This window comes from Lipotes vexillifer, unplaced genomic scaffold, assembly GCF_000442215.2.
Source record: "Lipotes vexillifer unplaced genomic scaffold, Lipotes_vexillifer_v1.1 scaffold1117, whole genome shotgun sequence".
In the NCBI taxonomy this organism is placed as follows: Eukaryota; Metazoa; Chordata; class Mammalia; order Artiodactyla; family Lipotidae; genus Lipotes; species Lipotes vexillifer.
The window spans coordinates 37,169-52,872 of record NW_006778824.1 but is presented as its reverse complement, the minus strand read 5'-3'; the positions used below and the strand labels follow the sequence as shown (position 1 = coordinate 52,872).

The 15,704-nt window shown below is 40.3% G+C and overlaps 1 protein-coding gene across 1 annotated transcript in view; it reads left to right on the top strand.

Moving 5' to 3' along the window:
* Positions 1-15,704, top strand: part of LOC103091188 (gastrula zinc finger protein XlCGF7.1-like) — a 26,657-nt gene that overhangs the window by 3,373 nt on the left and 7,580 nt on the right. The window contains exon 2 of the mRNA XM_007452004.1: positions 224-361. Within this exon, the coding sequence (XP_007452066.1) occupies positions 224-361 (138 nt within the window). The remainder of the gene's footprint in view (positions 1-223; positions 362-15,704) is intronic.

Sequence of the window (15,704 nt, the reverse complement as noted above, 5' to 3'; positions counted from 1 at the left end):
AGCCCAGCGCTACGGCAGCTGCTCCTGCGGGCTGCCTGGGATTCTGGGTCCCTGAAGGTGGGTGCAAGGGTGGAAGGCGGCCGCGGCGCGGGGACGCAGGGCGGGGCGGGGATGCTGGGCCACTCGGTGGGAGCGTAAAGGTCGGCGGGTGTGAGCGGCGCGGCCTGAGGCGCAGGTGCGAGCCGCGGCCTGGGCAGGGGCCGGGAGGCGATTGTGGCCTTAGGACCCGCTGGTCCAGGGCTGGAAAGGGCCGGCTCGGGCCGTGCTTCGAGTGTTGCTTGGTCAGAAGACGTTGCACTGCGGACAACCGGGCGCCCGCCTCCGGAGGCTTCGCGACCTGGGGATGGAGTCCAAGGTGACTGTGAGGCCGGGGCGGGTCTGCAGACCGCGCGAGCGAGCGTGGGTGGGCTGCGGGCTGCGTGCACTGTCCAGCTGTGCCGCCGAAGCAAGCCTCCCGGGCGATGTCATTAACCTCTGTGACATTCGGTTTGCTCACCTGTGATGCGAGGGCCTTAAGGACTAGCGAGTTGCCCCCGATTCCCGGAGAAATCAGTGTGAAGTGCATGAGGAGTCTTACTGTGTGGTAGTTGTTACTGGGGTCTCTCGGAGTCTTTTCAGCAGGTGAGGTGTCAGGTCCCCTTCTGCGCCGTGTAGCCTGATGAGCACCAGGTTTCGTTTACAGTTTTCACAAGACCTAGTTTCTAGGGACCGTGAGTGCCAGGGGGAATCGTTGGGCTCTGAATGACTGACCCCTTTTCTTTGGAACAAGGTAGTTACTATGAAGCATGAAGGGGAGGCGTCCTATGAACGAAAGACAACCCCTGAAACCTGGACCCGCTTATTAGCGCTTCAGAGCAGAGGCAGAAGAATCACAGAAAGGAGGAGCTTCTAGCTTCGCATGTGGCCAAGCAGTTATCGATGCTTCTGCGCAGAGTGAACGAGATGTGGGTGACACTGCTGCCTCCCGAAGTTGTCAAAGACCGGGTGGCAATGGAAGGTCCGAATCGACTTTGAGAAGGAGACCTGAGCTAGGCTGAGGCGGGTAGGCAGAGGCCAAAAGAAATGTTACTTATTGGAGAGGTCCTGAGGGTGTGGTCTGGGGTGGAGGGATAACTTGTCACAGCTGAGAGAATCTGTCTATGGTGCTCCCTAAATATTCCCATTCCTTCGTTCTGCTCCCACTGTTTCTGTCATCTGAGCTCTCTCAAGCCTATTATACCATCACGTTTGGTATCTGGAGGTATGCTGATGCCTGCTCTTCCTAGCAGTTCTTTCTGTTAGCTCAGGAAGGGTTTGTCAGGGTGTGTCTGCCTTACGAGAAAGATTGGGGAGTGAGCGGGGTGTGGGTGGAGGAGACGAAAAAGGATTTGAGGGCATGAGTGACGTGCCAGGCTCGCGAGGTGTTTTGTATGCATCAGGCACCTTGACCTTTGGGTAGTAATATCCACTCTGCCACCATTAAGTCAAGCACGTTTACTTTTGACACCGTTTTTGATAAATGCAGTCAACTTAAGAACAGATAAGTTTTAGAAGACCTTGACTTAAACATGCCTATCTTATTTTCCCTAATTCTTTCTGTGGACTAGGTGAGCTCCAGGGACTCATAATACAAGTGTTTCCCACTTAACATCAGAAATCTGTGCTTCATAATCATAAATTCCACAGCACAATAACAGAAGCCTATTTTCCACTGTTTAAAATGGGAAAATTAGAGTGAATCACACTTCACTCTAATTGGCTCCAAACTGATTTTTTTAAAAATGTAAATAAAACACAGCATATGCCCCCAGACTCACGTTAACAGACTCATGTTACGGTGTAAAAAAGTTAAAACATAGTTTTCTGGTCTGCACACAATTGCTTTTTAAAATTCATGTGGTCTCTTAGTGCAACAACCTTACTGAGGTCCATCCAGGTGACATTTGTTTTCCTTTCAGAAGTTCTACATGTGTTGTGAAGTTCTATTGGTTGTTTTTCAGCATGTAATGTAAGACTTTTTTCCCCAGGTAATTTTGTTAAAAACATTGAGTTTTGGGACTTAGACATATCATTTAGCATTTGCTCAGTAATGAACCAACCCAAATTTACTGACTTAAAAAATTAAAAATAATAAAAAAAACATTGGGGGCTTCCCTGCTGGCACAGTGGTTGAGAATCCGCCTGCCAGTGCAGGGGACACGGATTTGAGCCCTGGTCCAGGAAGATCCCACATGCCATGGAGCAGCTAAGCCCGTGCACCACAACTACTGAGCCTGCGCTCTAGAGCCTGTGAGCCACAACTACTGAGCCCACATGTCACAACTACTGAAGCCCGTGCGCCTAGAGCCCGTGCTCCACAACAAAGAGAAGTCACCGCAGTGAGAAGCCCACGCACTGCAACGAAGCATAGCCCCTGCTCACCGCAACTAGACAAAGCCCGCGCACAGCAACAAAGACCAAACGGGGGCCCAAAATAAATAAATAAATATATTAAAAAAAGATTTGCTCAAAGTTTAGCATTTTGGGCTTTAAAAAATTTTTGTTTTGTTTTTACTTTTTAAAATTTTATTGACGCATAGTTAATTTACAATGTTGTGTTAGTTTCTGCTGTATAGCAGAGTGAATCAGTTATACATATATCCACTCTTTTTTAGATTCTATTCCCATATAGGTCATTACAGAGTATTGAGTAGAGTTCCCTGTGCTGTCAGTAGGTTCTTATTAGTTATCTCTTTTATATATAGTAGTATGTATATGTCAATCCCAATCTCCCAATTAATTCCTACCCCCCTCCTTTTCCCCTTGGTAACCATAAGGTTGTTTTCTACATCTGGGACTCTATTTCTGTATTGTAAATAGGTTCATTTGTACCATTTTTTTAAGATTCTACATATAAGCAATATCATATGATGTCTGTCTTTGTCTGACTTACTTCACTCAGTGTGACAATCTCTAGGTCTGTGGTTCAGCATTTTGGGGCTGGGTTTAGTTGGTCAGTTCCTATGTTAGTGTTGTCTGGTTCACAAATGAAGCTGTAGTCATCTGGTGCCCTGACTGAGGCTGTTTGACTTAAGATGACTTCATTGACTTTTTTGGTGGTTTGTGCTGGCTGTTCGCTAAACCACATGTCCCTAACAGGCTAGCCCCAGAAGGCAAGCTGTAGTGGAAAAGTGCTTTTCATCTGTGTTTGCATCATATGTCCTTTTTTTTTTTTTTAATATCTTTTTCGGAGTATAATTGCTTTACAGTGTTGTGTTAGTTTCTGCTTGTATCCTATGTCCTTTTAACCAAAGCAAGTCAAATGGCAGAGCCCACATCAGTTGTAGGGAACTTCACAGGGAAATAAATGCGGAGAAGCAGCCACTGTTTAAATCGGAGAATCAACCATTGTTTAAATAAAGCAACAACCATTGTTTAAATAAAGCAACAACCATTATTTAAATAAGCATTTTTAAAAATTTAAATTGATGCCCCTCCATTCACTTCTCTCGCAGCTCTATTTTCAGAGTCCTCTGTGTGTTTCTAAGAACAGCAGGAAATGAATACATCTCTGGTGAGTTGTTTTTTTTCCTCAGCTTGTTTTATATTTTACTATATGAGCTTTATGAGGGTCCTTAAAGTAAAATGGAAAAGTAAAACTAAGTAAGATTCAGCTTCAGGGCAATATACATAAAAAAGATAAAGGTGGCATGTGGATATAGGCAGGTAATATGACCTTAGAGTGGTCCAAGGTGAGTGCAATGGCAAAAACACACATACAACTGTTCTTTGATCAGAATGGACCCTTAGAAGAAAGCATGCTACATTCCCTTGAGACATGAGAACTTGCATGCACAGATGTCTGAACAGTGGCTTAATTGGTCACATAGATGATGGAGTGGACAGTGTTTCACTGCCAGTCTGGAAATAAACACTTCATGCATTCTGCAATGGTGACACTTACCTAGTGCTGAAGCAGAACTTGCTTAATAAGGTTTTTCTGGAGTTGCTAAAAGAGTGTGGTCCCAGACAGCTTTTGGAAGACCCTACTTGATGCATGGATAAAACGTGGAATGTCTGGAGGATTGAAATGACTGCAGGTCCTTTAAATAACTCATTTCTCTCAGCTAGTCTGTGTATGCAGGTTGTATAGCAGACTGTTCAAGGTTATACTTTCTGGCAAATGTTTCCACTGCTCTTTTGCAGCTTAACCTACTCAACATGGTCTTAATTCATTTCTTCTCAAGCTCACCAATAACCTAAATTATAGTTAGGTTCAATGAATATGTTGTAGTTTTTGCCTTACTTGAACCTTCTGCCCTATTGAAGCCGCTGTCCACGATCGCCTGGAAATTCTCGGCCATTAGCTTCTCTGATGGTTTATTCCCGAATTCTTCTGTCTTTTTCTTCTGCTCCTGAGCGTTGCTCATCCAGATGTTCAAACCTGGGCCCCATTCTTCACACACTGCAGTTCTCCTTGACCTGTTTGGCCCTCTGTGATTTGACAGTCCTGTTTCTCTCCAGCTTGGACCTCTTCCCTACCTTTAGACCATAGGTTCAGCGCCTTGTTGAATGCTTTCTTGTAGCTATCCAGAAGGTACCACAAGCTCAACAAATCCAAAATGAAAACCACATTCTTCTTTCTTCCCGTACATATGATGCTACTTTCATCGAGCCAGTGAGTCAAACCACCAAAATGGGATTTCTCCTGGACCCCTCCCTCTCTCTCAGCTTTAATCTCATCTAAGGTAAAGTCCTGCTACTTCTGTTTGTGCCTTTAATTTCATCTGATGTCTGCATTGTTGCTCACCAACAAACGCAGTAACTTTCTTTTTTACGTTGGAATTGTCATCCTTAGCAAAACCTGAAGGATGTGTTTGCTGTGATCTGGTTAGATTCCCCTTGAGCTGTGCTACTGGCCAGCATGTGTGGTGACAGCCTTAGGAGTCCAGTGGGAGAAAGAATTCAGGAGTTATTCAGACATATTTTGAACAAGGGTCAGGACAAAGTTACACAAAGTCTAAAAACAAGGGTTACAGATTTTTGTAATTTTTAACTTTCATTTATATAAATTTGTCAGTGATTCTGTCGCTTTTATTATGATATAATTGTGTATTGCTAGTTCAAAAATGACCTTTTTCCAAACCCTGTTAAAGACTATTTAATTCTTCTGCTATTTCAGTTAATCACTTAAACATGAATATGGAGAAGTGCATGTGTGCATTATTCATAACTATGACCATGGAACAGAACTCTCCTAATTGTTGGTTAATTTTTTTTATTGTGATAAAATATACATAAGCTAATATTGGCAATTTCATCATTTTTAAGAGTATAATTCAGTACTTGTAGTACATTTAGTTTATTCACACTGTTGTGTAATCATCACCACTAAGAATATCCAGATTCACCCTGCCCAGATAAGACTTTACTCGGGGCTTCCCTGGTGGCACAGTGGTTAAGAATCTGACTTTCAATGCAGGAGACAGAGGTTCAGTCCCTTCTCCAGGAAGATCCCACATGCCACGGAGCAACTAAGCCCATGCGCCATAACTACTGATGCCCGTATGCTGCAACTACTGAGGCCTGAGCACCTTCTTCCGTGCTCTGCAACAAGAGAAGCCACTGCAGTGAGAAGCCCGTGCACCGCAACAGAGAGTAGCTACCACTCACCGCAACTAGAGAAAGCCCGCACGCAGCACTGAAGACCCAATGCAGCCAAAAACAAAAAAAAAACAAAAAAACTTTACTCATTAAACCCTAACTCCCTATTCTCCCCTCCCCTAGCCCCTGGCAGCAACCACTCTAATCTCTGTGTCTATGAAGTTGATGACTCTGAGAACCTCATATAAGTGGAATCATGCAGTGTCTGTCCTTAAGTGACTGACGTATTTCACCTAGTGTAGTGTCTTCAAGGTTTATCCATATTGTAGCATGGCAAAATTCACTTCCTTATAAAGTCTCAATAATATTACCATTATATGTATGTCCACATTTTACTTATCCATTAATCCATCAATGGTTTTATGGGTTACTTCGACCTTTAGACTATAAAGGATAATGCTGTTATGACCATGTGTGTAGACATATCTTTTCTAGTTCCCACTTTTACTTTGTTTCTTATATACCCAGAAGTAAAGTTGTAGGATCACATTGTAATTCTGTACTTAATTTTTTCAGGAATCACCATGTTGTCTTCCATGGTGGCTGCACTATTTTACATTCCCACCGGCAGTGCACAAGTTTTCCAGTTTCTTCATATTCTTGCCAACACTTGTTCTTTCCTGTTTTGTTTTTTTAAATAATAGCCATCCTAATGGGCATAAGATGATATCTCATTGTGCTTTTGATTTGCTTTTCTCTAATGACTAGCAATGTTGAGCATGTTATTATGTGTGTATGGGCCATTTGTATATCCTCTTTGCACATTTTTTAAATAGACCTTTATTTTTTATAGCAGTTTTAGATTCCCAGCAAAATTGAGCAGAAGATACAGTGATTTCCAGTATACTCTCTGCCCCCAGGCGCTGCCTCCCCATTATCAGTATCAGGTATTCATTTGTTACAATTCATGAACCTACACAGACATATCATTATTACCCAAAGTCCTCGGTTTACATTATAATTCACTCTTGGTACTACACTTTTTATGGGTTTGGACAAATGTGTAATGATACGTATTCACCATTATAGTCATACAGAGTGGTTTTATTGCCCTGAGAATCCTCTGCGCTCCTTCTGTTCATATCCTTCTGTAATCTGTAGCCCTTGGCAACCACTGGTATTTTTACTGTCTGCATAGTTTTGCATATTAGAGAATGTCATATAGTTAGAACCATGTTATGTAGGTTTTTTAGATTGGCTTCTTTCACTTGTTAACATGCTTTTAAGTTTCCTCTGTGTCTTTTCATGGCTTGATAGCTCATTTATTTTTAGCACTGAATAATATTACATTTCCTGGTTGTACCACAGTTTATTCACTCATTTATGGAAGGACATTTTGGTTGCTTCCAAGTTTGGCAGTTGATGAATAAAGCTATTGCAAACATCCGTGTACTGGCTTTATGTGGACATACGTTTTCAGTTCCTTTGGATAAATACCAGAAGTGCAGTTGCTGGATCATGTGTTAAAAGTGTGTGTTTAATTTTGAAGACAGTACCAAACTGTCTTCTAGAGTGGCTCTGCCATTTTGCTACTTTGTTATGGCAGGCCTGTCAAATTAATACACTGCACTTCATTCCACTGCTTTTTTATTGGTTACTCTAAGGCTTACAATATGAGTTTTTATCAGAATGTACTAGAGGAGCCGTGCATTACTTCACATAAAATGTAGAGACCTTTGAGTAGTAGTATTCCATTTACAACCCCAATCATTTGTACTTTTGTTTTTATACATGTGTATTTACATATTGAGTCTACATACATTATGAGTCTCCTGTATGTTATTATAATTTTTCTTTAAACAATCATATCTATTTTAAAGGAATTAAGAGAAGAAATATATATATATATATATATATATATATAAAATCCTTTATATTTACCCACACATTTACCATTTCCAGTGATCCTGATTCTTTCCTATGGATTCAGGTTAACATCTGGTATCCTTTTCTTTCATCCTGGAGAATGTCCGTTATCATTTTTAGTGCTATCTTCTGATGATGAATTAGCTTAGTTTTTCTTTATCTGAAAATGTCTTTATTTCATCTTTATTTTTAGCATAGTTTCACTGGGTAGAATTACAGCTTGAAGGATGTTTCCATTCAGCGTATTAAAGGCGTTCCCCACGGTTTCTGATGAGAAGTCATCTATTATTCATGTGCAGAGGTACCTGAATGGGATCTTTTCCTTTGGCTGCTTTTGAGGTCTTCTCTTTACCTTTGGATACTGGCAGTGTGACTGGTGTGCCTAGAGTAGTTTTCTTTTCTTTTTTTCTAAATTAATTAATTAATTTATTTTTGGCTGCGTTGGGTCTTTGTTGCTGCGCGTGGGCTTTCTCTAGTTGTGGCGAGTGGGGGCTGCTCTTCATTGTGCGCTGGCTTCTCATTGCAGCAGCTTCTCTTGTTGTGGAGCACGGGCTCTAGGCGCGTGGACTTCAGTAGTTGTGGCACACGGACTCAGTAGTTGTGGCGCACGGGCTTAGTTGCTCTGCGGCATGTGGGATCTTCCTGGACCAGGGCTCAAACCCATGTCCCCTGCGTTGGCAGGCGGATTCTTAACCACTGTGCCACCAGGGAAGTCCCTAGAGTAGTTTTCTTTGAATCTAAGCTGATCATGGGTCATTGAGCTGCTTCAATCTGTAAATTCGTGTCTTTCACAAAATTTGGGAAGGTTTTAGCCACTGTTTCTAAAAATACATATTATGTTCCATTCTTTCTCTCTCCTTTCTGTCTGGTGCTACAATTACATGTATGTTAGACTGTTTTCTAAATTGTTTCTTAGCCTCTTTTCATTTTTCTTCATTTTTTTCTCTCTTAAAAAGATAAGAAAATATCTACTGATCTCTCTTTAAGTTCATTGGCTTTCTTTTGCTGTTTCCAGTCCGATGTTCAGCTCATCAGAAAGTTTTTCATTTTTGTTACCGTAGTATATGTAGCTCTGCAATTTCCATTTAATTGTTTTTCTAGTTTGTTTTTCTGTACTGATGTTGCCCCTCCCCCCCAACCCCCCCATGCCAATACATTTTTTTTTATCTTCCTTTAAGTACTTGAATGTATTTATGGATGGGTTAACTATGTTTCTGCTACGTGCAGCATCTGGGATACCTTGGGATTAGTTTCTAGTGATTGTTTATGGTCGTTTTTTGTTTTTCTTCTTGAATATGAGTCACATTTTCCTCTTACTTTACATGTGTTGAGATTCTGAATTATGTACTAAACATTGTAAATCATATGTTGCAAGAATTTTTGGATCCTGTTATATTTCTCTGAAAAGTGATTTTGTTCTACAAGGCGGTTAACTTGGCTGGATTCAAATTCTAAACTTCATTTCTTATAGTGACCAGCAGCTGACTCTTCATTCATTTCCTTCAGCTTTGAGAGGCTGCTTTCTTGTTGGGCCCTTTGAGGTCTTCCACATACGTGTAGTTTAGCAGTCAGCCAACAACTGTGGTTGGTTTTGTGTGGAAATTTGGTACATTATGTTCTTCTGCTGCTTCTCTCCGAGGGCTACCCCCCCACCCCCACTGAGTTTTCCAGTTTTGTTGGCCCCTGAACTATGCCCTCTGACACCTAAGCCAGTAAAGCCTCAGCTTTCAGTTTCTTGATCTATTTGCAGATTGAAGATTGCCGTCTGGTAAAATGCTATAAACTTGCAAAGTAGTTTGTCCTTTAATGGATTATTCAAATCTAGTTTCTGCCTACTTTTAGTTGTTCTCCAGTGCCTTTAGGTGATTGTGTTATAAATTTTGTCCAGCTTTTATAATAGTTTCCTGCACATTGTTAGTCTGGTCAAACTACTTTGCCATTACATACAAGCCATGCTACATTTATGATGTTTATATTTTTAAATCTATCTTCACTAGTTTATCTGGCCTGTCTTTACCATAGGGTCATTTTCTCTCCACTGGACTATTGTTCAGCTCTCTTAAGTCTCCCAATCTTATTACTATCCCAGCTCAGTTCTTTCTTCCATGGGAATAATTCATCCAAGATAAGGGTCAGTAAATTATGGCATACAGGTCAGATGTGGCTACTACCTATTTTTGTGTGACCTATGAGCTCGTTTTTTGGCTTATTACACCTTTTTTAAGCAGTTACTGTAAGGTTTGTGCTATTCATCTTTAATTTATCATAGTCTTCTTTAAAATAAGATGCCATTTATATAAGAACCTTAAAACAGTATAGTTCAAAAGTTTTCTCCTCCCAGCTTCTGTGATATCGTTGGCATACCTTTTACTCCCACATGCATTCTTTTGTTTTTGGCTGCGTTGGGTCTTCGTTGCTGCGCACCGGCTGTCTCTAGTTGCAGTGAGCGGGGTCTACCCTTCATTGTGGTGCACAGGCTTCTCAGTACAGTGGCTTCTCTTGTTGCAGAGCCTGGGCTCTAGGCGCGCGGGCTTCAGTAGTTGCAGCACATGGGCTCAGTAGTTGCAGCACGCAGGCCCTAGGGCATGCAGGCTTCAGTAGTTGTGGCCTGTGGGCTCAGTAGTTGTGGCTTGCGGGCACTAGAGCACAGGCTCAGTAGTTGTGGTGCATGGGCTTAGTTGTTCCATGGCATGTGGGATCTTCCCGGACCAGGGATCGTACCCGTGTCCCCTGACTGGCAGGCAAATTTTTAAGTACTGCGCCACTAGGGAAGTCCCCCACATGCATTCTTATTTTGCTTCATATGGTCAATTACCTTTAAAGGAGTTTGAACATAAAAATAATATAATATTATATCATATTATATTATACAATATATATTATATATTTATTAATATATTTACCATTTCGAGTGCTCTCTATTCCTTTATATATACCCAGATTTCTGTCTGATAACATTTTTCTTCAGATTTGAGGCAATTTGATTATAGTGGCCCTTGTTCTAGTTAGTTACCTGGTGTTTCTTGCTTTTGTACAGAGTCTGGTCCCCAGAGCGCCCTCACGCCCTTTACCATCCCCATGATCACCCTCAGGTGCAGTAATTCACTAGCAGGACTCAACAGAACTCAGAAAAGCCGTTGTGGGCTTCCCTGGGGGCGCAGTGGTTAAGAGTCCACCTGCTGATGCAGGGGACATGGGTTCGAGCCCTGGCCCGGGAAGATCCCACATGCTGCTGAGCAGCTAAGCCCATGTGCCACAACTACTGAGCCTGCGCTCTAGAGCCCACGAGCCACAACTACTGAAGCCTGTGCACTGCGACAAAGAGTAGCCCCCGCTCTCAGCAACTAGAGAAGACCACCGTGCAGCAGTGAAGACCCAGTGCAGCCAAAAATTAAATAAATGAGTAAATAAATTTAAAAAAAGAGCTGTTGTACTCATGTTTATGGTTTTGTACAGTGAAAGGATGCAGATTAAAATCAATTAAGGGATCAGGCACATAAAGCAGGGTCCAGGAGTCTTCATGTGCAAGGTTCCAAAAACCTGCCAGTGTAGCCACGTGGACAGTGCCTTTTTCTCGCAGCAACAAGGTTTGACAGTGTGCATGGAATGTTGAGAAATAGGGAAGCTTACTTGAGCCTTGATATCCAGCTTGTATTGGGGCTCTGTCATGTAGACCTGGTTGACCATCTGTGTGGCTGACCTTAATCTCTAGTCCCTCCATAGATTGAGCTCATAAAATGTGCTGATAACAAGGCCTCGCACCATTAATCACATTTTTAGCATAGGATATCTGTGTGGCCCAAAGCTATCAGGTTAAACAAAGATATTTGTATCAGTCAAGACACTTCAGGGCTTATATGTAAAACCTGAAACCATAAAACTCCTAACAGAAAAAAGCTCCTACATTAGACTTGGCAATATTTTTTTGGATATGGCATCAGATGCACCAGAAACAAAAGCAAAAATAAGCACGTAGGACTACATCATACTAAAAAGCTTTTGTACAGCAAAGAAAGCACTCAATCAAATGAGAAGGGAACCTGTGAGATGAGAAAAATTTGCAAGTCATATATGATAGGTTAATATCCAAAATATAAGGAATTTATTACAACTCATAGGAAAAAATAACCAAGTCAAAAATGGGCAAAGGACCTGAATAAACATTTTTCCAAAGAAAACATACAGATGGGCAACATGTACATGAAAAGGTGCTCAATGTCAGTAATCATTGGGAAAATGCAAATCAAAACCACAATGAGATATCACCTCACCCCTGTTTAATGCTAGTATCCAAAAGACGAGATCACAAGTGTTGGTGAGGATGTAGTTAAAAGGAAACCTTTTACGCTAGTCTGGGAATTTCTACAGCCATTTTAGAAGACAATATGAGATTTTCTCAAAACTTAAAAAAATAGGGACTTCCTTAGTGGTCCAGTGGTTCATACTCCGTGCTCTCAATGCAGGGGGCCCAGGTTCAATCCCTGGTCAGGGAACTAGATCCCACATGCCACAACTAAAGATCCCGCATGCCACAGTGAAGATCCCGCACACGGCAACAAAGATCCCGCGTGCTGCAACTAACACCCAGTGCAGCCAAATAGATGATATAGATAGATAGATAGATAGATAGGAAGAAAGATACAATAAGGAACCTTAAAAATAGAACTACTGTGTAATCCAGGAAATCTGCTTCTGGGAATATTTCTGACGGAAATGAAATCAGTATCTCAAAGAAATATCTTAACACCCGTGTTTCTTGCAGTGTCACAACAGCCAAGATACAGAAATAACCTAAGTGTCAGTCATCAGATGAATGGATAAAGCAAATATGGTATATATATCTAGGGGAATGTTATTTATCCATTAAAAAGAAAGATTCTGCCATTTGCAACAACATAGATGAACCTGAGGGCATTATGCTAAGTGAAATAAGCCAAACAGTGAAAGGCTACTTTATGGTATCACTTAACTGTGGAAGGAAAAATTTAAAAAGTTAAGTTCATGAAAACATTAGAATGGTGGTTGTCGGGATGGGGGAAATGGTAAAGGTTGGTGAAAGGGTACAAACTTCTAATTATAAGATGAATAAATTATGAGGAACTAATGTACAATATGGTGACTATAAGACCATAGTTTATAATATTTATTGTTTAGTTGCAATTTGCCATGAGAATTGATCTTAAGTGTTCTCACACATACACACAAAGAGGGTAACTGTGAGGTGATGGGTGTGTTAAGTAACTTGATTGTAGTAATCAGGTCATAATGCATACATTTATCAAATCAGCAGGTGATACACTTTAAATATATATAATTTTATTTGTCAATTATACTTCAATAAAAATGGAATAATGTAAGATTAGGTATAAAATTAAAAGCTAATAAAATAAAAAATAAATATGCCTTCCTCAGTGGCTGGGCTGCTTTTTTGATATGCCTCTTGTCGATAGTCTCAGGCAACCTCTTTAAATCTTAAACTGTCAGTACTTTTTAGTTCAGTTTGGTTGGTTTTTGACAGTACAACCCTAAAAAATATAGTTGGGTTTATATCTTTGATTTCAGCCAGTTTGAGCTTTTTGAGACATACCTTTCTTTTTTTCATTTTTGGTATTCATGTATCTATATATTTTTTAGACTGTAAGTTTTTGTTTTTTTCTTAAGTATTTCATCCTTAGTCTGTGCCATTTTGTGCAGCAGAAGGGATTTATTGTGGGCCAGCTCAAGCCATTCTTAAGTTTTAACAGTGACTGTCATAGTTATATTCTTCATTTGTTACTTGCCATACAGTTCAGTATAATTACTTTTGATTCCTAAAGTATTTCTCATTGTATTTTTTTCTGTAAGAACTGAAAGAGGCAACTTTTTCTGCCTTAACACAATAAAAGCTAAAGAAATGTTTTGAGAGTTTTCCTACTCTACAAGACCCCAAATTTCTAGCTTCTGCTTATTTTCTTTCATCCCTCCTTGCAATCTGTTTTTTTTGTTTTTCCTCCCCTTAGCTCATCATTTTCCTATATTGCTTTATCAGAAGCGGTGACTAGTAGTTGAGATTTACTACTAACATTTTGATTTCCTGCCTCTTTTTCTAAGATTTTAAGTCCATGAGGTAAACATTATTTGATTTAAGAAGTATGACTCATGTGGCTTAAGTAACAGTAAGTATATAACTACCAGTTATCTTAGGTAACACCATGGTCCATTATAACACCATCCTCACAGTTTCTTTGCACTACTTGTTGCCATTGTTGGTGTTTGTTTCTGTTTGGTTTGGTGCCAGTTCAGTTACCAGTTCAGTCAGGAAGAAAGGTTTCTTTCTCAGTGCTATTACCTGTCCTTCATGGGTCAGCTTTAGTTTTGTTCCTTTCAGCATCATGCAGCATCCCGGACAGAGGAGTATTTCTTTCTGTCATATTGCTGAGGATGAACATGGTAAAGGGGAAATATGGTGATCATTGTGTGACTCTTAAATAGGTTCTGTTTAGGAGTGATGCTTCCATTCACATGTCATTGGTCAAAGCAAGACAGGTGGGGAATTACAAATCTGTTTATATGTGAGTTCCAGCGCAAGGGGATATATACATCCTTTTACAGAGAAAGGCACTGCAAGGAGTGCTATGAACTGAATTATATTCCCCCCAAATATATATGCTGTAGCCTTAACTCCCAATGCATTTAATCAAGTTTAAATGAGGTCGTAGGGTGGGGCCGTTACTCCAATAGAATTAGTGGCCCTATAAGAAAAGGAAGAGAAAGATCTTTTCCTTCCTTCTCCCTCCCTCCCTGCCATATATGGATTCAGCAGAAACACAGCCATCTGCAAGCTAGGAATGGAGCCCTTACCAGGAAATGAATTGGCTGGCACCTTGATCTTAGACTAGAATTGTAAGAAAAGAGTTTTCTGTTGTTTAAGCCACCCAGTCTATGGCACTGAATTTAGCTGGACGGAAATATAACCTACCACATGTTTATTCTTAATTTTCCACATGAACTTTAAAATCAGCTTGCCATGATGTGTACTACTCATTCGCGTCTGTGAACATGGTGTGTCTTTTCATTTGTTTAGTTCTTTTTTGTATCCTTCAGGGTTTTTTCCCCGCCTCATAAATTTTGTACATTATTTTGTTAAATGTATTGCTAGGTGTTTTGTCTTCTTGTTATTGTGGTTGTGTGAGTATCATGTATATGAAGGTTTATATAAAAGCCTTATATTAGTTATATAAGCTACTAACTTATTAAATCTTCCTATGTGGAGTACTTGGATGTACTTGGATGTCATGTGATTCTCTTCAGTTTTCCAAGTATGAATTATATGGAAACCATCATCATTTTCAGTGCTGTTTTTCTCTCTTTAATTGTGTTGACTGACACTACTAGTACAGTGTTAATAACTATGGTGATGAAGCATCCTTGCTCTGCATGTTTCCCCATAAGTGTGATGCTGGCTTTCACTTGTGGCTAAGACATACACGTTTATCATGTTAAGGAAAAATCCCGTGAATCCTCTTTTAAGTTTTTTTATTACAAATGAGAGGGTATTTTTATAGATGTCTACTTAGCATCTAGAATTTTCTCCACTGAACTACAAATATTAATAGATTTCTTAATATTGAGGCTTTCTCTATTCCTAGAATAATTAAAAATTTCTTCTCCATTGTCATGGTCTGTTTTTCTTTCTCTGTCAGTAAATATCAGTGTTTCCTAAAACACCATACTTGTTCATTTTCTCCTTTCAATCTCTTAGGTTCTCTTTGAGCAATTTTATTCACTCTGATGGCTTCAGCTACCACTAAAATATTGCTGTTTCCTAAATCCTTTTCTTCATCTTGTATCTCTCTCCTGAGCTCAAGAGCATATATCCATTTGCCAGTTGCACATCTTCACATATTTGACCACAGAAATTTCAGACTTCAGACATGCTATGTCCAAGATCTGTGTCTCTTCTGCAAATCCTATTCTTTGTCCTTATCCCAATATCAGTTTATAGCGCTAGTATCTACCAGCTTGTCGTGCAGACAGCCTGGTAGTAAAGCTTTCCCTTTACCTTCTCAGAGCAAATGAGTACCAAATTCTTTTTCTTTTTTTCTGTTTTGGAATTAGTCCCCTGTTCTGTATTCATCTTCCTCTGTTACCTCTGTTACCTAGTATAGTTGGTCATTTCTCCCTCTGTTTTTTTCTCCTCTGATTCTCCCTTAAGCCCTTCTCCATTCTCCTGCTGA